Source organism: Alternaria metachromatica, assembly GCF_023757995.1.
Source record: "Alternaria metachromatica strain BMP 0045 chromosome Unknown scaffold_6, whole genome shotgun sequence".
Taxonomy (NCBI): Eukaryota; Fungi; Ascomycota; class Dothideomycetes; order Pleosporales; family Pleosporaceae; genus Alternaria; species Alternaria metachromatica.
Genome location: NW_026055497.1, coordinates 1,362,746 through 1,388,737, shown reverse-complemented (window position 1 = coordinate 1,388,737; position 25,992 = coordinate 1,362,746). Strand labels below are relative to the sequence as shown.

The 25,992-nt window shown below is 54.1% G+C and overlaps 6 protein-coding genes across 6 annotated transcripts; 4 read left to right on the top strand and 2 right to left on the bottom strand.

Moving 5' to 3' along the window:
- Positions 1 to 1,613: 1,613 nt before the first annotated feature.
- On the bottom strand, positions 1,614 to 3,483 carry J4E83_004014 (uncharacterized protein; the record flags this gene model as incomplete). Its single annotated transcript, XM_049330946.1, has 3 exons — positions 1,614 to 2,557; positions 2,605 to 2,707; positions 2,755 to 3,483. 3 exons carry the CDS (start codon positions 3,481 to 3,483, stop codon positions 1,614 to 1,616), a joined length of 1,776 nt encoding a protein of 591 aa, XP_049190363.1.
- A 2,061-nt stretch (positions 3,484 to 5,544) lies between these two features.
- J4E83_004013 (uncharacterized protein) lies at positions 5,545 to 8,516 on the top strand (the record flags this gene model as incomplete). The annotated part of the gene is made up of 3 exons (XM_049330945.1): positions 5,545 to 5,741; positions 5,789 to 5,862; positions 5,908 to 8,516. The coding sequence occupies 3 exons, from the start codon at positions 5,545 to 5,547 to the stop codon at positions 8,514 to 8,516; spliced, it is 2,880 nt and encodes a 959-aa protein (XP_049190362.1).
- A 1,237-nt stretch (positions 8,517 to 9,753) lies between these two features.
- Positions 9,754 to 10,891, top strand: J4E83_004012 (uncharacterized protein; the record flags this gene model as incomplete). The annotated part of the gene is made up of 2 exons (XM_049330944.1): positions 9,754 to 10,116; positions 10,178 to 10,891. The coding sequence occupies 2 exons, from the start codon at positions 9,754 to 9,756 to the stop codon at positions 10,889 to 10,891; spliced, it is 1,077 nt and encodes a 358-aa protein (XP_049190361.1).
- A 4,191-nt stretch (positions 10,892 to 15,082) lies between these two features.
- On the top strand, positions 15,083 to 16,455 carry J4E83_004011 (uncharacterized protein; the record flags this gene model as incomplete). The annotated part of the gene is made up of 2 exons (XM_049330943.1): positions 15,083 to 15,088; positions 15,175 to 16,455. The coding sequence occupies 2 exons, from the start codon at positions 15,083 to 15,085 to the stop codon at positions 16,453 to 16,455; spliced, it is 1,287 nt and encodes a 428-aa protein (XP_049190360.1).
- Positions 16,456 to 19,716: 3,261 nt separating this feature from the next.
- Positions 19,717 to 20,542, bottom strand: J4E83_004010 (uncharacterized protein; the record flags this gene model as incomplete). The annotated part of the gene is made up of 2 exons (XM_049330942.1): positions 19,717 to 20,467; positions 20,538 to 20,542. 2 exons carry the CDS (start codon positions 20,540 to 20,542, stop codon positions 19,717 to 19,719), a joined length of 756 nt encoding a protein of 251 aa, XP_049190359.1.
- Positions 20,543 to 21,838: 1,296 nt separating this feature from the next.
- On the top strand, positions 21,839 to 24,586 carry J4E83_004009 (uncharacterized protein; the record flags this gene model as incomplete). Its single annotated transcript, XM_049330941.1, is given in 2 exon segments — positions 21,839 to 21,847; positions 21,863 to 24,586. 2 exon segments carry the CDS (start codon positions 21,839 to 21,841, stop codon positions 24,584 to 24,586), a joined length of 2,733 nt encoding a protein of 910 aa, XP_049190358.1.
- Positions 24,587 to 25,992: the final 1,406 nt, after the last annotated feature.

Here is a 25,992-nt window from a genome sequence, read left to right as displayed (position 1 = left end):
GCAGTGGCTGTGCAAGCCTTTCAAATGTAAGCAAACACCCAGCCATAGAACCCCATAGCCTGACATACAAGATTACTCAAAGACAAGACGGATAGAAAGATCACGGCAGCGCAGGGATGCTAGACGACAACTACAAGAAGAATACAACGAATATCTTAGATTCAACAATTTTCTCGAATTGCGGGGAGGGATTACAAGCTTCAGTCAGCCTCAGTAACATTCTATCATGTAGGAACTCAAAGATGTGGCATTGTAGTCGGAGGAGTCGCGTTATGTTCCATGTCAGAGCATCTATTTACGTCGTGTAGTCACCAGCCAAGCAACATAGTACCACCAAAAGGAGCGAAGTGTGACCGAAGACACGCAGATTCCTACACCTCGTACAACGTCTTTCGTACCAAAAAGCTTAAACAAGTGGACTTTCTCGCGCACCGCCACACATTTCCTTGGGATAGATGTCCAGCCACAGAGGAGGCCCTTTTCACTTTCACAACAAATATAGCTGTGTGTGTACGCGTACAAGTAATACATACATTCACACGGCTGATATAACAAGAAAGTTGTTCACTCACCTCCCTTTCCCCAAGACATTATTGCCTTGTCCCCGTTCATCTACTAAACATTGTTTGCTGTAGTTAGGACAATCAAAGCAACCACAAAGAGAAGGGTTCACAACTGCTCATTGCTAGTTAGTACAACTCTTCAACCACTACTCATCATGTCGTCTAACACCTCCACCGCACCTGCAGCACATTCTCACATCCAGTTTGGCGCTACTCCTCACCGAGAAACTATACCGCGATACCCTTCTTCCTATCAACATAGCACTCGTTCCACTCACTCAGCTCACTCCACTCACTCAACCCGATCTGCAACTTCTCCAGCTGGAAACATGTCGCGGTCTTCAACATCAGCCAAACCAGCCCAAGACTTCACAGACATCCTGTCACAGCAGCAGCTGAAATCCATGTCTGATCTCGACAAAGAAGAAGAAGCGCGGCTGGCAAAGACACATCGTGCCAAGGCTGTGAAGATGGGTGTGGGGATTTGTCGGTGGGTTGGGAAGTTGGCTAGTACCAAGTCGAAGAATGAGGCTAGGGGAAAGAAGAACGAGGAGGCTAAGTAGAAGAGGAGGGGTCATAACAGCAGAATGGGGTACGGATGAGATGAAAGCGTTGACATGCACATGTCCACTATACGAACTTCGATTTTACAAGTCATATGTATATGTGAGAATGACTTTTATACTTCATGGATTGGGTGACTTTGCATCGCGAGATAGTTACGGCAAGAGCAGGTGTCAGGTTCTTTCCCAAAAAGACCTGCGTAGTATGTTGTACAGCGACCGTCCTTTTCGACAAAATAACCAGACAAGGAGATCATAACAAAAACAGGGTATGTGACGAAACCAGTACAGATTCAAGAAAACAATATGACTTCTTACTAAACCGAATATACACCGAAAGCAGAAAGGAAATACCTGCAACGACCGGGGAACTCGGGGTATATGTCGTAAAGTCATAAATTTGGTGGGCGCAATGCGAGCCCGTCATCTAGCAACATGACTGACAAGTAGCGACCGGTGTAGTCGTGACGTGTTTTCTTCATCTCTCCTAGTTCCACCTCGATCGCGGGTAATCATCGTCGTCGTACACCGATCGGGCCTGAGAGTCGAAAGATGCACCCATGCCATTGGTACCGCTTCGTTGGCGGGTGTGCCTCTTGTTGTCAGATTCCCGGCGGCGATGGGGATCATCTGCGGGATTGTGCATGTTGGACGCGTAGTAGTTGCTGGGAATGTCGCGCACCGTGGGATCAGACTGAGTGCCGAAGTTGGAGAAGCTTGGGCTTCGCGGCCGGACGTTCGGGCCACGAGGGGGAGGTGGCTGCTGGTGGTAGTGAGCGTCCGTAGGAGGAGGACCCCACGGTCCCTGACCGGCATTCGATTGCGCGCGTCGACGCTTCTCGTTGGCGGAAGTATCAGAGTAGGTGCTGGAGCTCATGTCTTCGGTATAGGATTTTCCGCCACCAGGAGCGGCTGAGTAAGGCTTGCGCTCCCGCTCGATAGGTACGGATGTAGACATTGGCTCATCTTCAAAGTCCATTGGCCTCACTTCGGGCCTCGAGGAATATGGACTACGTTCGCGTTCAAGACTGGGCCCTGGGGGAGGGGCTTGGGTCTTGGGCGGCGGCGGTGGGAAGGTAGGTGCCTTACGAAGCGGCCCAACACCCTCAGCGGACAAGGCTGCAGCGCATCTTTGCTGCGCGTGTAGGTTCTCGATGGTCGGGAACATCCTACGAGGAAGTTCTTTCGGGAACCGTTCCTTCCGATCGTCTGCGTTGCTGATCGGCATGTCCAAGATGGCCTTTACTAATCGTTCGTACTCTGTGTCGGGATATGCCTGGATCATGGTCGTCATCCATTCCTGGAAGCCTTCGGGAGTAAGCGCAGGGATGTAAGGCGCTTCTGCGGGATGTTCTTGGATGAGATGGTGCTGGCATCGCATGTCGCGGTATACTTTGGAAAGAGCGGAATACGAGAGGTCTCCAAAGATGGCTGCATATATTAGCATGTGTTGAGAGCATGAGCATGCGCCTGCTTACTTTGCCATGGATAGATTTCATCTTTGAGCTTGACCTCCTCATAGAACTTGAGCATCTTGGCCGGGGAGATGACCAGACTGTGCTTGGGTTCGTAGTCTTCGATCTATATTGTCGTTAGCGCATGATCTCTCCGTCATCCTGAATACGCACCAAGTGCAGAGCCAGTCCACGCAAGAGCTGGCCAAGGCGAGGCAAAGGCTGACCGTCTGGCTCGAACAGTCGCTGCCACATCTTCTCGATCGGGGTATAGTCTTCGGTCATCATCCTGGGCGCGGGGCCCGGTCGCGCAGATGGCCGTTCTCGCTCTACTGGTGCGCTTCGCTCAGGACGCGGGGTAGGCAGGTCGCTATTGCCATCCAGCAGTGGGTCGCGATACAAAGGGTCGCGCTCGGGAGACTGCTGGCTTGGAAAGTCGGTGCGCTTTGGAGATGGCGGGGTGTACACGTCTCGAGGCGGAATCGAGTTGGATGTCGACACTGGCGAGGGCGGGACCCATTGCTGCGGGGAGACGGGAATGTTTTGTGCTTGTGTAGCACCAGCCATGCCGCTTGATTTGATCTCGTCCAAGACGGACCTCTTCACTTGCTCCGTAATCTGAGCAATGAGATCTGGGTCGACAACGCGCGCAGCATCAGACTTGTCGAAGGCATGTCCGATGGCATTCTTCAGTGGCTGCTGGATGGGCTGCGAGCCACTGTCGAAACTGCGGCGGTCCCAGGCAGGACTGGAGTCACGAGGCTGAGAGTCGGAGGCATTGGTGCCAGTGCGAGACTTGGGTCTTGTGCCATAGTCGGGGCTTCTCCCGCGGTCGTAGTATTGTTTGTCAAAGGGCGATACGTAGGAAGCGTGGTGAGGGTCGGGTTGGTCGCGGTAGGCCATGCTGGAGCCCAATGGCAGGCGCTCGGGAGCCCCTGCAGTATGACGTTGCGAGGTGAGAGTTGTCGAGTAGGCGACCGTTTGTGGAGCGCAGCGAATAGGTGCTGCTGCTATTGCAGAAATCCCATGCACGCGCGACAGTGACAGGTTGCTGGAGAGGACTAGCAAAATGGAGATGTGGGCACGGAAGAAAGAAGACGTTGGCAGAAAGGCTGTGGTGACAAACACGGCTCAGCCCGGTGGATTGCGGGCTTTTCGTTTTCTAAGGCAGCGATACCCTGGGCAGAGGGAGTGTGAGGAGGGCAACAAGCAGCAGGTCGGACAAGCGTGTCTTGAAGGGGGTTTGACTGGCTGTGAAAGGCCATGTTCTACGTGCAGTGCCGTCGACGTGCCGCACCGCAGGCTGGGTGCAGGGCGACTGCTGCGTCATACGCAGGCCTGGGAATAGCAGGACGTCATCACGTCTATTTGCAGTCGACCCCAGCCGAGGGGCAGAGACGGGCAGGATCTTCAGGACAGGCAGAGGATCTTCAGGAGCAGAGGATTGGGGCATAGGATTGGGGGCACGATGAGCGCGGACTGGCGGTAATTATGTTTGTTTGGTTTAGTAGTCGTCATTTCTAGCGCACGTTGAGCGCGGTAGCGACAGCTGTCAGTGACGGCGATGTTCCGCTCGTTTGCATGCCTTTTGTTTCAACCACACGGTGCTGCCAGCTGCTGGCCACTGCGCGCAGGTCACGGCATGACACTCAACCCATTCATCCCCGTGTACCTTATGAGAAACAGCGCAAAAGGGGTGCCGAGCCGGTGGCATGAGGACGCCTTATCAGACGGCCGGCTTATGCGCATCGGGGCGGTTACGGGCTCATACAAGAGGAGCCGAACATGTGTACTACAAATAAAGCAAGTTAAGATACTGCATTGATATTCGCGCTGTACGTGTCTATACTCTCGACTAGCATGAATAATAAATTCTTTTTGCTTTCTACTGTGTATTGTACATTGTAGTACTGTAGGTGATCTGTTCAAGTTCCCATGAATACGGTCCGGTGGGGCGCGAGTGACGAGCAGTGAGGCGGCTGAAGTGAGACAGTGTGCGTGAGAACAGGCGCAGAACCAGTGAAGCAGCACAGCATGCGTAGGCGCCAGTTATCTTCATCTTGCCTGTCCACGCGTTGCAGCGGTCTGTAACGCGCCAGGCAGAGTCAGCAAACAGAAACACGAGGTCGAGCAGAATGGCAGATAGATGACAAGTGACAGGTACCGGGATGGATACAGGGCCTGCAACTATTTCCAGCTGGCGAGGCAGTCCCTGAACATCTTTGCGAGGCGGCCAAGATTATATTAAGTCGGTCTGCGGTGAGGCAGATGCGGGCTAGTCGCTAACGGCGCCGGAGCCCCATGCATACAAGCGCCCGCTGGCCCAACACGCGACGATGGACGGATACGTGCAAAGCAACGGGTGCATGAAGCTCAACACGCGTCTTTGATGAGGGCGCGGGAGGCTACTTGAGTGACTGTCGTGTGTCGCTGGGTGCGCTGATAGCGACAATGCCGTGTGGGCGCGCCGTCAGTGGCAGCGCCGAGTTGGGGCGCGTGCGATTGGCGGAGTGCCGTGACCCCAAACCCGCTAGCGTTTCAGGCTTGGAGCCATGGCAAAAGGTGTCTCCGCGCTCGCGCTGGCCCTCAGCAGACGACGGGATCATCCTCTGTTTCGAGCCCGCGTCTTGTTTCTGCCCTCGTCGACCTCTCCGAGCCAGCATCCCGGGCGCCCGTGTACGCCGCAATAAAGAAGCCCGAAACCCCCATTCCACAAAGACAAGGCCGTCCGCCCGCAACCCACCCCAACTCCACGACGCCGGAGACCCGCAGCCAACACCGCATCCTACCACACCCTACATTCCGCAGCGCCCTCTGTTTACGACCCTCTTCTATCCTGGCACGCGTAGCAACCATAATGCATATATGAGATAGCGTGAACAGACCGACCGCCCGACGTACGACCAACCGCCCTACCTCCTACCTAATTAGTCCACCACTCTTGAACATCGAACACCCGCACACATGGCCATGCTCGCCGCAAAGTCTCCGTATCCCGCGCCCTCCATGAGTGGGAGTGCCTCGCAGTCGTCCGCCCAATACAACGGCGGCCTCTCCGGCTACCGCAGCCATGCCTCAAATACACGGGCCGAGCAGTCCATGTTTGCTTCTCCCACCGAGTCAGAGTTCTCGGAGATATACGACGCTCCCGACGCCATCAGGTGAGCCTCACAGCTGCCAGCCACATGTCCATCACTAACATGGACAGACATTGGGACGAGGACAAAGTTGGTGACTGGCTGAAGCGCATCAACTGCGCCCAGTATGTCGACCTCTTCAAGCGTATGTCACCAAGCCCATCATGCTAGCGACCACTGACATCCCCAGACAACCACATCAACGGCGAGAACCTCATGGAGATGGACCAGACCCACCTCAAGGACATGGGCATCAAGAAGGTCGGCGACCGCGTCCGCATCGGCTCGCAAGCCAAGCAGCTGCGCAACAAGGAGTACAAGAAAGCCTCAAGACGCACATCAAATAGGCAATCGCTAGCCACGCTCGACAACGCCGCATACACTCCGCCATCCTCTGGCTCTCCCCGCCCGCTCTACTCTGCACGATCGAATCCTCCCGTCTCCAACTCGAATCCCGTCAGCTCGCGGACCGAGAAGCGCATGTCGAGACAGATCATGAACTCCGACCTGAGCAGCTTCGCATACGGTGCCAAACCTCCCTCGCGTCCCGCGTCTCCTCTTGTCGACCAAGAGACCCGGAACCTTCGGTCACAACGGCAGGGAGGAATGAACAGCCCCAAGGAGCTTGGCAACAAGACATACGGCGCGCATCCCCTCAGTGCTTCCAGCAGCTCCGTCAACATCGCTTCCCAGTTCTCGCGCAACCAACGCACTACACCCACCGAAACACCACAGACAGCCCGCTTCGCCCACCACGTTCGTGCGAGTCCTAGCGTGGACAGTGCCACCAACAGCGCCATCTTGCCACACGACAAGGCGCTAGTCCGTGTTATCTACGATGGCGGACGCACCTCAGTCGTGAACATCGAAGGCTGCAAGACGGCCGAGGAGGTCATGCTGAAGACCCTGACCAAGGGCCACCTCAACACCGCCCATGTCAAGAACTACTGCTTCTACATTCTCAACAGCCCAGAGCCAGACCCATCGCTATCTGAACGCTTGAGTGACATCGAGCTCTTCAGACTCGTCAAGGATGCCAACAGACACGAAAGAGGCCGGTTAATACTTCGCAAGGTTCACGCTGGTGAGCCGGATGAAGACCAACTGAAGGCTGCGGCTGGCATCTACGCGCAACAGAACTTCCAGCAGAGTTCCACCGTCTACGTACCGTCAAGCAACCGCAGCCAGATCAAGATTGAGAAGCTCACGGGCGAGTCGCTTGCTGCTGTCAGCTACCCTCTATCACCAACATCCGCGAGAGAACGAGAACGCCACATCAACTCAACAGCCCAGAATCTGGAAGGACCCTCTGATCCAAACAGGTCACCAGTCTTCCAAGCTCGTGCCCGGAAACTAAAGCAGTTCTACGGTGCTCGACCTCCCAGCGAGCTCATTACATCCGACCTGACCTCCTACTTCCCTGACGTCGGAAAAGATGAGATTGACAAGACCGTCCGCATGTCGATACGTCGCTCTCACCGACTCAGCCGCGCAGCCTCGCGTCTATCGATGGCATCCAACTTCAGCGTTGCTTCCAGCCTGAAGGATGCGCCGCCACTACCATCCATCGCCGACACTTGGCTCCAAGGTGGTGCTCAAGCCCGCCCACTTCGCCCACTTTCGGTCATGCGACTTGGTCTGCCCAACCAATCTGGGTACCGTGACTCTATGGCATCTTCTGTTCTGGAACCTCTAGACGAGGAGTCACCTCTCGAACCCAACCGAAAATCATATGTGTCGTTTGGTGGTGAATCGGATACCCTTGCCATTACAGACCCGGAGGGCAACACCACTCTACAATCCTACTTCGACGACGGGGGTAGCAGCCTTACGGGTAGCAGTAGCAGCAACACCGAGAACGGCGACTCACTCAACAAACGCCTTTCTGAGGCCATTGCTGAGGATGGCGAAGAGTCAGACGATGAACTGGCCGAGTATCTCGAACAGGACTCCTGGGACAACGTCAAGTACATGAAGGGAGCTCTCATCGGACAAGGTTCTTTCGGCAGCGTTTACCTTGCCCTACATGCCGTCACCGGTGAGCTCATGGCCGTCAAGCAGGTCGAGCTTCCTTCTGTAGCTGGCGCCTCCCAGATGGACAGCAGGAAGACAAACATGGTGGAAGCCCTGAAACACGAGATCGGCCTGCTACGAGAACTCAAGCACAAGAACATCGTGCAGTATCTCGGCTCCAACTCTGATGAGAGCCATCTCAACATTTTCCTCGAGTACGTCCCAGGTGGTTCCGTGGCAACCATGCTGGTAAACTACGGCCCGCTCGGCGAATCCCTTATCCAGAACTTCGTACGACAGATTCTGACCGGTCTTTCGTACCTTCACTCCCGGGACATCATTCACCGCGACATCAAGGGTGCAAACATCCTCGTCGACAACAAGGGCTCAGTCAAGATTTCCGATTTCGGTATCTCCAAGCGCATTGAAGCCTCTACACTAGGTGGCGGCAAGAAGGGAGCTCAGCGTGTCTCCCTTCAAGGTTCAGTCTTCTGGATGGCACCAGAAGTCGTTCGACAGACAGCCTACACCCGCAAAGCCGATATCTGGTCGCTCGGCTGCCTGGTCGTCGAGATGTTTACTGGAAGTCACCCGCATCCCAACTGCACTCAACTGCAGGCCATCTTCAAGATCGGTGGCAGTGGCGATGCCAGCCCTACCATTCCCGACAACGCCGGCGACGACGCCCGAACCTTCCTGGCGCAGACCTTCCTCATCGATCACGAGAAGCGTCCCAGTGCTGACGAGCTTCTCGCCAGCCATTTCATAACTAATCAGGGTGCATAAATTTCTACATACGGCGCACAACATATTTCTAGCATGGAACGGAGAAGCATCATTGGGAATTTCGTGGTATATCCTGATCATCTAGTGGTCCCCAAGGTGTTCTGTTCTTTGGGAGTTTTTCCCTTTCTAACGCCCTTAACGCTTACATGCGCGAATGATTCTGTACTATACCACTTTTCGATACGCTTTTCTAGTAGAAGGAAAGGGAGGTGCTACGCAGCATGTGCATACGCTGCCAAACTTTTAATGGGTGCTTTGGATGGGGCGCAGACAGTTTGTACTATAGCTGTCTATTAGATCTATCTCAACCCCTTCACAACCAATATCTTCACATACATATTCAAACCTTTCTCTAATCCATCAAATCTGTCTCGTCCCCACGTGCTCGCCACGATGACGCGCCTTCCACAATAAAGTTCAGTGGCTGAAGCTGCCACAGTCGCATCACCACAAGCTCTACCCCACCGTCACAGACTCCATACACACAGGAACGCAAAATCCAAACCACCGACTGTATCACCAAAGCAAAAAAATTGTAGATCCACTGCACGCCTTGATACATCCCAATTTCCGCTCAAATCCACTTCTTATACTCCTAGCTTACTCATATGTGCAGTGTGCAGCAACGGAACTTCGGACGTCTTGGCTCAACCCCACATCCGGGCCCTCACATGCATCCCGCCTGACGTAGTCTAGTTCGGTCCCTCGTTCCCATTCCACTTACAGCTTTCCCCCCAATCGCGGGTGCGGGGTAAACTTCAGCTACGTGTGGTCACGCGTTTTGGCTGTTTGCCTCGGCTTCGGTTGTGAAGTGGGAACCTTGGAACTTTGGACTGTGGGTATGTCAGACACGTGTGTTTATCGTGAGGTACAGCTGGGCATGGATGGCGGTCCGAATGTAAGGAAGGTGCTATTGGTCCGGTAGATGGATGAGGTAGTTTGTGGGTGAGCGAGCTGCACTGTTTCTATGTGCGTAACTCCGTATCTATTGTGTTAGAAAGCCGTAGACGGGGCTGGTGTGGGGTAGAGATAGGGTCGTTAGCTAGGGGAGAGTCAGGGTAGCTCGACGCGTTATGGAGCTTGGGTGGTGCGGGGAAGGGTATATGTACTTGAGGCGTCTCTCGATTTGCTTCAATTCGTCTTCAATTAACCCATCCTGACTGCTCCTTCCCCCTCCCCAAAGCGTCTCGTCCGTATTGTCACTACATCGAGCGGTACACCCCATCAATCACCAAACATGTCCCTCCCCTCCAAATACAAAGCCGCCATCTATGATGCGCCCGGCTCAATCTCTACCAAAATCGTCGACCTTGACATGCCCGAGCCAGGCGCCGGCGAAGTCTTGATCAACCTCACACACTCTGGTGTCTGCCATTCCGATCTAGGCGTTATGATGAACTCGTGGAAAACGTTACCTTTCCCCACACAAGCCGGACAAGTCGGTGGTCACGAGGGTGTAGGCAAGATCGTAAAGATGGGACCAGGAACCGAGAACTCGGCAGTAAAGATGGGGGACCGTGTGGGTATCAAGTGGATGGCGGGGATTTGCGAGACGTGTGAGGCGTGTAGGGCGGGTATGGACGCTTCGTGTTTCTCAGGAGTGAGTTTCACCTATAACCATGACCAAAATCTAGACTGCGATCACTAACGCGGGTATTTAGAAAGTATCAGGATACTACACACCAGGAACCTTCCAACAATACGTCCTCTCCCCCGCAAACTACGTCACGCCCATCCCCGCCGACCTCGACTCCGCAGCCGCGGCACCGCTTCTCTGCGCAGGTGTGACCGTCTACTCCGCGCTCCGCAAGACAAACGCCGAGTCAGGTGCTTGGGTCGTGATATCGGGTGCCGGAGGCGGACTAGGTCACTTGGCCGTGCAATTCAGTGCCAGGGGAATTGGCCACCGCGTTATCGGCATCGACCACTCTTCCAAGAAAGACATCGTCATGGAAAGCGGCGCTGAGCACTTCATCCCCGTAGACGGAACAGAGAACATGGTCGAAGCCGTTCAAGCACTGACAAACGGTCTCGGCGCTCACTCCGTCGTCGTCTGCACAGCGAACAACATGGCCTACGCTCAATCCGTAGACCTACTTCGTTTCGGCGGCCGCGTGGTATGTGTCGGTATCCCTGAGGGCGACGTCGTACCCATCAAGAGCGCGAACCCTGGTGTCATGGTCGCCAAGGCGCTGCAGATCGTTGGTTCTGCGGTAGGATCAAGGAAGGAGGCGATCGAGACGATGGAGTTTGCCGCGAGGGGTATTGTTAAGACGCATTTCAGGACGGAGAAGATGGATAAACTTTCGGATATCTTCAATGAGATGCATGCGGGCAAGCTGCAGGGTAGGGTTGTGTTGGATATGACGGCATAGGGTGGACGATTGGATTGGTGTTAAGAGAGTCAGAAGTATACGGCTGTATTATTGAATGTCATCAGCTTCACGACCTGCTCAGTTGCTCGTGTTCGGTATTAGCCTTTGTAACACCTGTATCTAGCGTATAGCGTCTAACAGTTGAACTTAGTAGCCTCGAGTTATGGCTATCTATTCATCTTCCTATCATAGTGGGAACTGAGAAGCAGCAGTGTACTACGCGCTCAGAGATCCTCGGTCTATCCTGCGTGCACGGTCTGCAGCCACATTCGTTGAAGTATGTGAATATAAAGCCGTGCTGCCAGCTTATGTTCCCTTCAGAGACCAGTATCGGTGCGTTGAACAGATCGTGGAGCGAGGAGGCTGCTAATGGGCCGTCGCAAAACGCGTGTTGTTGTTGTTTGGACTAGCTGAAGTCAGCGTCCTGTTAAAAGGTATGGCCAGAGCAGTACGACATACCTGCACCGCGTCTCGTCTGTCCCTCTCAAGATATCCCGTCCAGTCTTCTCCACCTCCGGTGCCAAACCTTTCAAACCGTACCTTGACGTCCGCACCAACGTCCCTCGCACGACGGTATAACGATCCTACCATCTCATACAGATTACGTTTGATACTCGGTTCATGCAGTATCACTCCAGGACCTGCTGTGGGACCGAGGAAGCAAAGCTCCAGCACAACAGTATGATTTGTGTAATTGATTGTCTCCAACCCTTCTAGGCGATCAACATACATTGCGCATGTTGACGGTACGTCGAGTGTGACATGTTCTGAATAGCATGCTATTTGAGCTCTGCTCACACCCGTTGCAACGTCTTCGGCGTCGTGAAAGGCGGCGTTGCTGCGAAGGTACACACGTAGATGGCGGACAAGATCGCGGAAGTATACCCCCGGCCGGATCTCGGTATTCAGTAGCTGTCTAACGTTTAGACTGGTTCTGGAGCCGCGGAAGTAGAAGGGCGTTTTGCGAAGCACTAGGTTTTGGAATTCAGTACTGACTGATGAACCCATCACAGCGACGGAGAAACAGTAGTCATGCATGAACGGATTGAGCTCTTCGCGCATGGCTTTCGCATGCTCGCTCGCTCCAGCGCTGCCAGATTGCAATCTTCCGTTCACGATCTCGACCTTGGGATGTTCCAGTCTTGGGATGACTATCGGCTTGCTGATGTCGAAGACATGCTCGTAGATATTCTCACGGACCTCCAACGGAAGCGAAGCGTGAATCTCGCTGAGGAGCGGCGCGAGAAGCTGACCGGAGCATTGTTCAAGGTCGGCCTTGATTTGACTTGGCGGTATCAGCGACCACTTCTACGACCATAGATAAACCAGACTCACTTCGTGAAGACGCCTTTCCAATCTTGCAGCACGTTGAGCTTTTCCGATCTGGTGATGCGGGGGACCTTGATTTCATCGGCGATCCTGAGAGGTCAGTGGTAAGCCTTTGAGACAGGCTAAGGCCCATACCGCTCTTGAATTTGCTTGAGCAATCTGCTCTTCCTGAGTCTAGTCAGTAGCGTGTCTAGAAATTGCAATACGGTTGATATACTTCAGGATCGTGCGCTGCCATTGCTCTGTGCACTGGTTGGCATCCATATCTCGCTAAATGTCAATCTCCCGCCGTTGGATCTAGAGCGATCGCTAGCGTTAGTAGCGCTGGGTTGCGAAAGAAGAGATGAAGATTCAAACTTTTTCGACATCACGATGATTCTGGATCAGATACGCGGTCTCCGTTACTAGCGCAGAATACAAAGAGGGGTTCCAGCTCTGTGCGCAACGTTACACAGCGTGTAGCGTGTTGTCTTCCTCCAATAGACTATGTGTTGACTACCCGAAATGTGGGAGCGGAATACAAGACTCTCTATGCCAACCTTTGAATGTTAGCAGCCTTGACACGTTCTCACACTATCAAAGCCAGCAAGTACGACCTCCAAGCAACGGGTCGCTACGACATATAAGCGGTTGGATTGATGCCCTCTTATCTCCTTACGCGTTACAAGGCCAAGCTGACAGAAGATCTGAGAAAGGTTCCGATGATACGAGCCGAAACCACCGTCACGGATGTGACCGGCAATCAAACGATACGCAACAGGGTCGCAATCACGGACCCTCGATCATGTGCGGACTAAGAGTTGATCGGGGCACTAGATGTGCGATGTCGAAGTCCGTGTGGGCCGTAGTGTGTATCACCGCGCCGGACGCCCACTCCTATTCGCATGCGCACGCCTTACACGAAGGGTCTGGAGGGGCCAGGTTTCTCCAGAGGTCTCTGATCATTCCGCTTCGGTTGAAGATATTCTGTGTAGCCAACAGCCTCACCCTGGTAAGGCCAGCACAGCTCCTTGCAGTGCGACGTCAGCGACGTCATGGTCACAGCTAGAGCGAACCTTGGATCACCGCTAGTCGTCCAAGGACCAGGCAGATGCAAATGATCAGTGATGTTGGGGTCGAGAAGCTGAAACGAGATGGAGTTCGATGCACGGTGCCGTGGGGTTTCGACATACATGAGGTGTGCCTGGTGCATCAATAAGGCGCAGTGCTTATAGAGTAGTTCGAGGCGGACGTCGTGTCCGGCACAATGGCCCCAAATTAGTGCGGCACCAGGGCTGAGCAAGCAGTCGCGCCGCAAATAGCACGGCCCCAGCGCCAAAACACAACAACCTTGGATGTCTCTGATTGCTCCCCACTGCTATGCCTCACTACAACGCATCCTTGTGATAACGTTTATTGCGCAATGAGGAGCCGTACATGTCCCGGGGGCGTGCGTCATTGGGTTTTCGCCCGCCTGCCCACCCATGCTGTCCTGTCCGCCCACTCGGAGTTGGCCTCCATCTCATCTCACTCAGCTCAGCTTTCGCCGGGCGCTGCATGCATCTTCTGTGCGGAACGCCACGGCCGGGCTATTCATGGAGCTCGGTGGTGTCTAGCAGTGCCTTAGGTTATGATTATCTTGGCTTCGGACGATATACAGTCCATGCCCTGCCACCATGCCCGAGTCACGGCTTCGATGGGAGATCCCTTATCCAACTACTCACCCTCAGCAACTCCAGACTGCTACTCGTACATTTTCTGCAGCCTAATACGTCACTAATCGACCCGCTCAAGCCCACCTGCCCATGTTGACACATTGCTCTGAGTGATCAGCCTCACCTGGCGCACTGAAGAGAAGGATGTCAGCTTTACTTAAGCTAAAGCCGAAAAAGTCAGCTACCATCTTACGCGCAGTTCCAGAAAGTACTAAAGACGATGCGGCTCTCCCCTCTCACAATCACAACACAGCGACCGAGGGTCGCAGGGACGGCAATGACGGCAACCGACCGTCGTCAGCAGGTTTGACCGTACCGTTGCCTTCAAGATCAACATCTATCTGGGGTAGGAGACGGAAGAGCATTGCTTCGGCAGTGGTCGCAACGGGAGCCAGTAATACTGCAGGTGGACTGTCGGCATCAAGCCACGCATCGCTTGTAGGCACCATCGGCACATATAAGCACGGCAAAATCCAATGGCGAAAGAAGAATCGCAAAACGGTCACTAAGCACAAGAAGAACATTCCGAGCGGGGCCAGACATCCGGCTGCGAAGCCTAAGATACAAGTGGTAATCCCTTGTGGAAAGCCACTGCCCGCTCTTCCATTCCTCGAAACGGGCCCTACCGATCTCGAAAGCCACCACGAGGTCTCGCCTCCGTCAGCAAGCCACCATCGCATACGAGATTCCATTGTATCTCCACTTGCGCATCCGCAAACACAGCACACAATCCGCCAAACCGCTCCAGTGAATACGCGATACACACCGAACCAATTCAAGAGTAGCTTCGAGTCTAACAGTTCGTGTAACGAGTCGCAAGATAGCGATGCTTCATCACTGCACAGCAACCACTCTTCAGAGACTAGCGTGGAGGTCGATAAATCTCCGACACAAGGAAGCACCTGCCAACCTTCAGCGCATCTTCCGAGTGGCCAGACCCTGGCGCCTAGAGGTACTCTACATGCTCGCTCTGAGCTCACCCTATCTTTCAACGGGAGCCAATCCCATGCACCGCCGTCGATAGCGCCCCGAGAATACATCCACCCGTCCTCTAGCGATGAGAATCTCCCCTTCCAACCAACTTGTGCTCTCCATGTAGCTCAGAGCAAGCCACGATTGAACCGAAGGTCCTCAAAGCGGAGCGGTCCGCGGCAGAACTTAGCCGCGGATGCAAGTATGGGCATGATCAACGAGGCGAAACCCTCAGGAACTGAAGCGTTTCCAATCCCTCCACGTGCGTCCAGCCCTACCTTGAGCGAGGCTGAGTTCGACCTGCACGCTCAACTGGCTTCTTCGTTTGGCAGCAACAGCGATCCTCGCATGCTTGCCCAGGATGGGACGCCCCTTGCAGAACGCAACCCTTCCTGGAGGGGCATGCGTCAGGCGTCAGCTGGAGACGGGAAGCTTATTGATACTACAGGCCAGCCCCGAAGAGATTTCGCTAATGCTGTACTGCCTGATAATCCTCCTCCGGCTGTCCCGCGTAAATCCAGCAGGCGGCGATTGGCAGCCAGGACGACTGTTGAAGTCAACCGTCTACCGCGAGACCATATCGCTTCACAGCTGAAGCGAAAGTCCTTTCGCACGAGCAGAACATTGACACTTATGATTCCGCAATACAAGCGTTCCAGTGTGGACCTGGTGTTTTCTCCGCGAGCTGTTTCTACCAAAACCACCAAACCACCCATTACGTCTGACGGAGCTGAGAAAGTCATACTCAACATCTTCCAACATCTAGATCACTTCAACGATCTTTTCGCCGCAGCCTCCATCAACCGAGGCTTCTATCGTGTGTTCAAACGTCATGAACTCGATCTCATCAAATCTACCTTGCAAAAGATGTCACCACCAGCCTGGGAGTTTAGAGAGATCGCCTTTCCTGGACACGAACTTCTACTTGCAGCAGACCTTGAGACGACACGACCTGCAGAGGAGTACACCCCAACTTCATATCTCAAGCTCCAGAAGCGAGACATCCAAGTCATCCGCACAATCAAGTTGGAGATTATGGAGAAATGCCAGTCCTTCGTACGACCAGAGATATCAGCTGCGCTCATGAGCGCCTGCCCAGCCGAGTCTGCTAGGGTTGACGATGCGTTATGGCGCATATGGACATTCTGTAAGCTATTTGGCTCGGGAAAAGGACGTGAGGAGGACATTGTTGCGCAGATGGACTGGCTCAATGGTGGTATGCTTGTCCATCAGGCGACCTGCACCTTCAGCATGATGAGCACAGACCTCATGAGCGACACATTGGTCGGTGCACCTGAGTGCTTCGGGCAAGGGAACGAAGGCGGCCTTACCGCCGAGCAACTCTTCGACATGATGGAACTATGGACCTGTCTTTCCGTCCTGCTACAAAACTTCGAAGGGCGCACAGTTCAAGCCCGACAAGCCGGTATTTACGACAACACCGACATTCGTGGTGGCGATATTGATGGCGAGGAGATGATGCTTGGTTCGTCTATCCGCTGCATAATCATGGATCTTGCTAACCAGACCAGACGAATGGATCTACCACCTCCTCACCTTTGGCCTTGATACTGTTCTCAAGCTCACTGGCCCGTTCCACCCCTCGGATCCCAAAGCCTTTGTTATTGCGGCGGAGAACGGATGGGTCAACTGGAAGCCTCCTGTGCTTGACGGTACACGACAATACTTCCTCAAAGAAGCAGCCCGACGCGTCTACGAAGACAAGATTGCGCATACCTATGCTAAGATCTCAATCCGCGACGTGCAGCGCCAACAGTCCAAGATACGTATTCAGAAACACATTGACGAACTCAAGGATCGCAAAAGGAATGGTGAGCAACGACCAATGGTTCTCAGGGAAAGACCCATGTCAGACTGGGATACTGTGATTCGAAACTTGACACGCCCTCCTCTACCACCACAAGGCCCGGGAAAGGACATCATCACTCATGTTCCGGCACTGAGATCATCTTCTGTGGAAGACATACCGACATCTGTGCCTCTTCCTAGATCGAGGTCGACATCCAGCAGAACAGCTTCACCACCTCGGCGAACTGTGGCTCAGCCTTTGCTCCCATCACCGCCCCCCTCCACAGTTCCTAGTAACCATGATCGACATAGCATTTCGTCAATCCTAGCACCTATCAGGGAACGGACACCCTCACCGCCACGTCGAACGGTTGCTCAGCCCCTTCTACCATCTCCCTCGGTCACAACAGTCCAGAGCAACCGCGATCTATACACCATGGGCAGTGTATCAAGCGCAAGCTCTCCACCCCGCCGCATGTTTGCTCAGCCGCTTCTGCCGACACCCTCCGCTTCCACGGCGACAAACAGTCGTGATTGGCATCGCTACAGCACAGGCACATCTATGCCTTCTATCCTCGAGGATCCATTACATCATCCTCTGTCCGAACCACCCGGACCGCCTCACCCCGCATTCCGCCCTCATCCCATGTCAATGCCTTACCGTGGCCGCCACATGCGTCAGAGTAGTAGTCAGTCATCTGCCGGAAGCTCCACTCCCAGAGGTGGAGCCCTCCAACAGCACGAACAACAACACCACATCTATGGATCTCGGAGTCATGAGAACACGGCCGATAAGGCCATATGGCGGATTGTCGAGATGGGTTTCACAGCCGAGCAGGCCCGAGAGGCGCTAAGGTTAACCGATCTGGGAGACGGACTGAGGGTCGACCGAGCGGTGGAATTGCTGCTTAGTCGGCAGACATGAATGAGCTGGTGTTTGCAGAGTCGGAAGGATTCCGCTCGAGACAGATAATTTCCTTTTGTGGTAGGCGTTGCGATTTTGTCCTTCATTACAGCGCGTGCAAGATACCCCATCCTTTCGTTTGTGCATCTTATCATCAACAGTCTACAGTCGTTCAATGTATATTTTTACCTTTGCAGAACGGTCGGCGACCACAACCCACTTTGACATTATCATCTAACGGAATTCAACGGTTGAAGCCGCTGATGAGTCGTGGAAATTACCCGAAAGGGGACGGGACGGTATCCAATTTTAATTTCGCGGCCCCTCGACCCCAACGCTAATTCGGGATGACCCTAGCTCGATGGTTTGCCTTATTCGCATCACGATCAGGCAGTGCAAGGAAAGAAGTGGGAGCTTCGTTCGTGTATTTCCGCTCAGATCGCTCCTCAGACTCTTCTCTTCCCGCTCCTCTCCACCTTGACTTTCCATCTTGTCGACAGCGACAAAAAAACAACCTTTGCGGAGTACAGTCCGCATACTCGATGCCCGGCATGTTGTCGCAAGCGTCGATATCTGCAACATTTCTCCTCCTCCTAGCGTCGCTCCCGTCCAGCACGCCCACCTGCTTCCTCCCCAACGGCACCGCGCACCAGGACGAAGGAACTTCGCGCTGTTCCTCCATATCTGGCTCCCCGCTCTACAACACATGCTGCCAAACGCAATGGCCGAACCCACCAGGCGGCGATGTTATAAACGGCCCTACAGCGGATGAATGCATGCCCAATGGGCTGTGTCAGAACAGAGGCTTCAGCAGTGCACCTGGACAAGAAGCAGAGCCGTGGACGCATTTCTACCGGGTTTACTGTGCGAATGCGAACTGGGAGGGTTGCTTGGATGTCTGCAGAGACGGGGTATGTTGCTTTTCCCCGTTTGTGGCTATGCATGTGGCTGGGTGCAGAAGTTTCAGAAAGCTAACAAGCGACTAGAATCTAGCAGACTCCGTCTCACAATTGACGCCTTGCGACGGAACAGCCAAATCAGAGTACTGGTGTTGTGGAGACAGCAACGCGTGCTGTTCGGCCTCCGCTGATGCGCTGGTGTCGAAGAGAATCAGGATTCCGAAGGAGCTAGGAGGTGACCAGGTAGCTTCTGCGAGTGCGGGGCTGGCATCGCCAAGTGCTGGACCGGCTTCCTCACGTGTGGGCACGGCTTCTTCGATCGGGAGCACGATAACTAGGAGTGCAGCACCGGTAGCGACGGGGACGGGGACGGGGACGGGCGAGGAACCCACGCCATCGTCCGACGCAGCGAACCTATCTGGCCAGAACGGAGAGAAGCAAGATGAGGGCAAATCGAACTCGGGACGCAACATTGGTATCGGCGTAGGTGTCGGCGCTGGTGTGGGAGCTCTGCTAGGTATTGCAGTGACCATTCTACTGCGAAGACGGAAGTCAAAGCAGAAGACTCGGGAGATTGAAAACGAGATTGCGGAAGAGAGGCAGAAGCAGGATTTAGCCAAAGGGTACCACCACGTGGCTGAGATGCCGCATCAGGAACCTGTATGTCGAAATGTCAACGCGGCAAGGGATGTTGAGCTAACGTTGAGATAGGTGTACGAGCTTCACAGTGGGAACAGAGCTGATCTTGAGTTGGATGGGGCGAACAAGGCGCAGTCGTCCATGTATCGTTAATCCGCTGTTGGGCTCTTTCGAGTGGATGCTCTAGCTGATTACCAGGTAGCAATTGGGCTGGGTATGTACGACTGGGGAGGTATACGCAAGTCCATGCGACGTCATCCATCATAACAATCTTGATGCTTTATCCTCTTGGTCGTTCCTCTCCCGTACTATTGTCAATCTCGAGACCCTTGACTACGTCGTCTACTCCGTCTTCAGTTTCCTACACTGTTCGTCTTCCTTAACAGCCTGTAAGAACGCCAGAGCTGCGACGCCGCAAGTTCCTGTCATACTCGAGCCTATCGCAAACGCCTGGACAATCGCAAGCCCGTACCCTCCCATTGCAGCACTGGTAAGAATGGCGAACGCACTACCTGCAGCGATGGGAGCGACGCCTGCCTGAAACGCAGAGGCCATGGAGCCTATTTCATATGTTAGAAGTCAGACCGGAGATACGATGAGTGGTTGATACGTACCGGCAGCGATACCAATGGGTGTGAATCCGATAAGGCCTAGCATGGCTGGTGTGACAGCAAGAGCGATGGGGCCCGAGGCAATGCAAGCCAACAAGGTGGAGAACTGTTTAGGTTTGGCGAGAATCCATACTTTGAGCCTCTCGCTGAATTCCGAAAGATCTTCCTTGGTAAATTCGATGTTCGGGATAGCGGCCTGACCAATGTCATGGAGAATGTCGCCGCTGCTGAGCTTCTCCCAGAAGTCGCCCGTTGTGGTACCAAGATGCCTCGCCATGTCCTCCCCAAACTGTGCGATGAAGTTCCAGTCGTAATCCTCCTTGATGTATCCGTCTGGGAGTTGCGGTAGGGACTGTAGACCTTGTTTGCCGCTGTTGTAGGCCGCTCGGGCGAGTTCCATAGCATGCTTTGAGGCACTGCTGGCGATAGGCGCAGCATGCTTGCCGGCCTCTTTACTGAGCTTCTCTAGATGGGTTTTGGCGTCTGAGGCGACTGGGCCAGCACGCTTTGCTACCTCTTGGCCGAAAGCGCTACCGTGTGTCCATGCCTTGTCTGCAGCAGATGTTACATGTCGCGCCGCCTCTGGTCCGTAGGTGTCGGCGAGTCTTCGCGCGTCTTCAAGCAATCCCATCTTGTCGGAGATTGTGATTTGGCTTGTGTGTGTAGTGTCACGCACAGTGTTCTTGGTGTCGCTACGTGATAGCAAACCATTATCTGCACTAGCGCGGGATAGTTGCATGCGGAGGTGCTGCTGTGTAACACCACGACATGCGGGGTCCACGTATGAACGCCATTGCTGATGATGTTGCAGTCTCAATAGCTTGTACCAGCCGTAGAGGCCAGAGGTTGTAGTGACTCAATACTGTATATCGAGGATTGTTTGCATAACGTTGATGCAGTTGTTACGGAATAGTGAATGCACTACTCGCATAAAGAAGTAAGAAACCTGGCATACTAGATATATGACAAGGTTAAGTCGTACGACAAGTCTCATGAGTATATGGTCCATTCAATCTCCCATTGGCCAAGTTCACCATCGATCGTTATGAAACATTGGGGTGAATCGTGCCCAATGGGGCATGAACGATGCCTAGTAAATGTTGTTGGAGCTTCGCGACAGTGGCTGTCTTGCTGGTGCAACGACGAAAGTCAACTCAAGGCCAGAGAGCTCTTTCGGACCACTGCTGCCGTAGATATAGAGCACCGTCGTATACAACATGGAATGCAGTTGCTCGTGGAGGCGATAAGATTAGAGACGCGGAAATGACCGACCCGGGTCCACGTTCTAGAAGCTTGGCACGGGCCCGTTGAACAGGACTTGGAACCTGGAGGCGAGCGGACCGATATAGCGTCATAGACAACGGCCTTTAGACGACGGCGTGGACAGTGCAAACGAGTTGCGAGTGTTTGATTGATGTAGGCGCGTCGTGTAGGCGCAGTGGCGCGCTGCTAACAGGAATGTGAGTGCCTGGCGTGAGAGGTGCAGGTGATGCAGGGCCACTTAACCGGGGCGATAGGCTGGACGTCATCCGTGGATTCGTCTGATCGGCCTGGGTGATGTGCGGGACAGGGACCGGCAGCGGCCTCGCACCAACCATCGAGACGTGCGCGCCTGTCAGAGCAGGGATGGCTGCCATGTTTGACGTGCATGTGTGCAGCCTGTGTCGCGCCCAGCCTGCTGAGCTTTGTTGACGTCCCCTTATCCCCTTATAATGTCCGCCGCCGGTATGTCTCGCCCGCCTGCTGCAGGCCGCCACGATGCTGCGACGACTGCACCACGACATGGTTGACGAGAATGCCGGAAAGCTGCTGCGGAAGGACAGCAAGCGGCAGCGCGTCCTCAAGTTCTTCAGGGCTTTCAAGCAGAAGCAAACACAGCGTCAGGGTGAAGTCGCTGTACCTGTATGTCACCTGCTCCTTCTCTGTGGTGTTATCGTCACGATACTCGCACGATGATCAAGAAGCTGATAGCAAACTTCTCGACAAAGGCACCGCCCAAGCACGATAACGCTGCCCCGCAATCAGCCCCTCCACAAACACTCGATGTGATACCCCAAGAGGAACCGAGTGCCGCAGTCGATCATGAGAGCATGGCGCCCGTAGAAGAACTGGAGCCAGATCGCGTACCTACACCGCCGCAAGAAACCAAGGAGGACAAGTTGGAGACTCTTGGTGAGGGCCAGCTTCGTACGCTCTTCGCTGGCGCCCCGCAGTTTGGCATCGCAAAGACAGGCAGTCGCTACATACCAATCGTCACTCATCCTTGGAACGCCGATGCCGTGCTCAAGGAAGCTACCGATACAGTTCCACTTGCCGAACCCGCCTTCTCAGCCGCGACCCTACACGAACATCCATCCAAGACCCGGCAGCTACCCGAGACTTCGAAACAGTACAATGGTTATCAGGTCGACGTGGTGGAGATGCCGAGCATGGTCAGTGCCCAGGGTATCGAGCCGGGGACTGTGGGCTTCTCGCATTTCCTCGAGCTACCAAGGTCTGACACGCTGGCCAGCGAGCTGGACCAATCTCAGTCAAGTCAAGACTCCGCTGAGTCGGTCAGAAACAAGGACGTCATGCAGGCAACTCCTGAGCGACTGGGTATCCGTTCGGTGGACTTGAACTTGATATACGACCGCTTGGCTGAGTTCCAGGACATGTACGAGGCATTCCAAGACAGCCCCGAGCCCATGACAATCCTCAACAACCAAAGCTCTGGAGATCTGTACGCGAATCTATTCACCAAGTTCCTTACCCCTCCGGGCTACGACGACTCTACCGAAGACCCTACAGGCTTGCAGACACAAATCGTGGCCCTCCTCAGGGTATTGGGACTGAAGGGTGTCTGGTACGACTTCAGCCTTGTCGAATGGAGGATAAGGCTTGGCCAAATACTGTGGAGTGAATCCGAGCCAACCTCCGAGCATCATCACCAAACGCTATGGACAGAGCGGGAGATACTATTACTGCAGATCACCTTGGCCTGTGAGTTGCTGCTTCGATTGGATGCCTTCACGAATGCAGATGCGACCGACGCTGAGATCCGACTTCGGATTGACGCAAAGGATATCGAAGGGTTTCTCAAGATCAAGACGAGGAAGGTTGACTGGGATTTGGTGCTCGCACGGAGATTCCTCGACAACGTCGTCATTATGAGAGGCAACGATGCGCCAGTCTCACCCAAACCCAAACTACGTGGACTACTGTCATTGCTAAGCCAAGGCGCCCACGCCCAGATACCGCAGTCAGACCTCATCATACTTCCACAGCATCAAGCCAGGCAGCTATCCGGGCTTCTTTACTTTGCGAAGACGCTACAATGGCCTAGCCTTGACGTGGTCTCGGCGGACTTAGCTCGGAAGCTTGGAGAGCAAGACAAGATCGAGGAACCCACACCAGCGTCACCCAGCGGAAGGTTGCTCGACATGGCCACCCCTTCCGGCATCAGTGTCTACGGCACGCCACTGCAAACACCCCTCGCTTCCGGTCAACAGCTGGACAGCTACTTCGGTCATATCGGGAAGCCCGCTCTGAATCGCAACAATTCTCGTGCCCTGCGCATGCCACTTTCCCCCGTGTCGACCATCTCGGAAAACGATGCTACATCCAGCTACAATATTGGAGGATGGCTGAGTCGGTCTTATCTGACTGGTCTTATGCTCCCCGGAGAAGCCATCTCACACTTCCTCGTGTCGACCTTGCTTGAGAACGACAGCAATGCTATTGCCAACCTGGGAGAATCAGCGAACTTGTACGGCGGATTCACCTTTGGCGACAGAACCTTTTGGAGCAAAGCTTCCGTTGTTGGGCGTATTCTGGCGTGTGTCAAAGGCTCTACAGAGTGTATGGGCTGGATCTCATGTCCAAAGCTACCCGACAGCCCTGCCGACCGTTGGTACTCGATTCACAGCGAACTGCTTCCGCACGAGAACCGGTTGCGACCAAGAGACGGTTCTGACACAGTCGCCGAAGAGTCAGCTATCGCACCAGTCGAGTCTCTAGCTTCATTGAGGTCCGAGGACTTTGTTCTTCCTCAGGATCCTGATTCGTACCTGGGTCCCTCCTTGGTCTTCTCGCAGTGGGAACTAGTCCCAATCAATACGGACCTCATCGACGGTGACAGCTTGACAGGACCGCCAACCGAAAGTGACATCTATGCCCCGTCGATGACGTTTGTTTCCAGAGGAGATGCAGTGAGCCACACCATCACGTTGGCATACGATGTTCAGTTTGTCACTTCTTTCCCTTGCACCACAGCTGCGTCTGCACCTCCCTCGTTCACGCATCGCCCTAAGGTCCTGAGGCGCTCTGGCACCGGAACAATTTCGAGATCCTCTTCAAAACACAGCGTAACTCTTTCACGCCGCAACAGCCACGGCTTTGAGCCGCTCTTATCGCATCCACCGGATGCCTCAGACATCGCGCCAAAGCGGATGTACGAAGCATCTACCGGACCAGAAGTCGAGGCACTTGCGACTAGTAGCAAGCCCATGAACGCGCATCCTCTACACCAGTCGTACTCCTACAAGATCGTGCCAGTCACCGATGTTCTGGATCCTGACTTCTTACTGCCGTTCGAGCTTCACACGTCAAAGTCTACGGAGCGCCTACTCGATCTGTCGCGGAGCAACGACAGCGAGACAGCGGAGACAATCAAGAATAGCAAGAAGGCTGTGTTGGTACTAGATGCCAGGGCTTCGTCTGATCTTCAGTTGCTCGCACGAGCCTGGTGTGCGGAAAAGGGCCTTCATGCGATCGTGAGTCGTGTAGGAAGGACTTGTTTGGGTTGCTCCATTCGCGAGGCCAGAGGTTTAGGCATCCACATTGTGATCAGGGTATAGGCTGCCGCGTGACTACTTGGTCACTTACGCCAGCACTGGAGTTTTCTACCACATTTCTCAAATTGTCACATCGTCTTCCAGACTAGGAGTTGGGGGTTTGGTTTTGCTACAGGCCATTATTGCGGGCGCGCATACAAGATACCCACATTGTGAATGAATACTACTGTTACTGTCCATTGCCCATGTCAAATGATCCGTTGCCACGTCCTTTACTTGTTTGAGAATCGCGTGAGACGAAAATAACGTGTATCCACTATTTGCGCGCGTTCACAATCAGCCACCGCATTCACTCCTAGACCGCATGACTCGTATTTCGATGATAACGGTGCGATTGCAGAGGCTGTGTTTTCCTACTCTGAGTTCACTTAGCAAGATCGGCGGCGCTCACAGCCACGTGCTGCTAGCCGAGGGGGGCGGGCTGTGTGGGTGGCCTGGCGTGCCTGATCTCACGCGAAGCGCGTTTGAACTTTCGCGGATCGAAAATCAAAAACTTCGAACACCGCTCACCAAGGCTCTTATCACGTTAAATTTGATATCCAATACGTGTCAATTACCACAAGCTCTCCTCATTGTTTCTGCCAAGAAGATACATCATCGTCCCTGCCCTACAAGCTCACCTGGTCTCTTCTTACATCATCCTTCCTTCCTCCTTCGTTCAGCACCGACCCTCTACCACCAAACTCATCCAGCAGTCGCCACTCTCTCCCCGGATCCAAGATGAATTACGCCCCAATGAACCCAGAGACAGAGGAGTTCACACCTGCGCACGACGAGCCGAAAGACTGCTGCACACGATGCATACAGCGGATAGATTGCACGCTGGCAGGCCCCTGGTGCATCGAATCAATTATTGCGTGTTTTGCGAGTATGTCAGGTTGTTTGGGCGATGCGTGTAGTAATTGTGGGGACTGCTGTGGTGAATGCTGTGCTGGGTGTTGCAAGGCATTCACTTGACGCAGAAACATGGGAAGAGAGGAGAAAGAGGAAGACCCCTCAGACGTTTGCGGTATTTATCAATCAACAAGCCCGCTGTTTTTGGGGTATCGTGAGTGGTTCGTTAGGGGTCTATGGGTCATCGCAGAACCAGAATATGGCGAACCGAAGTCTGGCATCAAGCACATGTAAAAGAGGTGGATGACTGAACAAAAGGTTGGAGCGTGCCTGAAGAGCTTCGCACGCTGCTCGAACGCGATTACCTTGGATGCATGCCAACACGCCGACACGACAGAAAGCACTCGCCATTGCGACTCCCACAGCGCGAAGCACGTGCGAAATGCCATGCTGATGGTCTTTGACCTTCAAAGTAGCATCTGCTATACTCTTCCACCCCAAACCTCCGCTCATCAGCCATCGCCTCTATCGCTACAGCATTATTGCTATCATCTGTTGGCATCGGGGTTCAACGG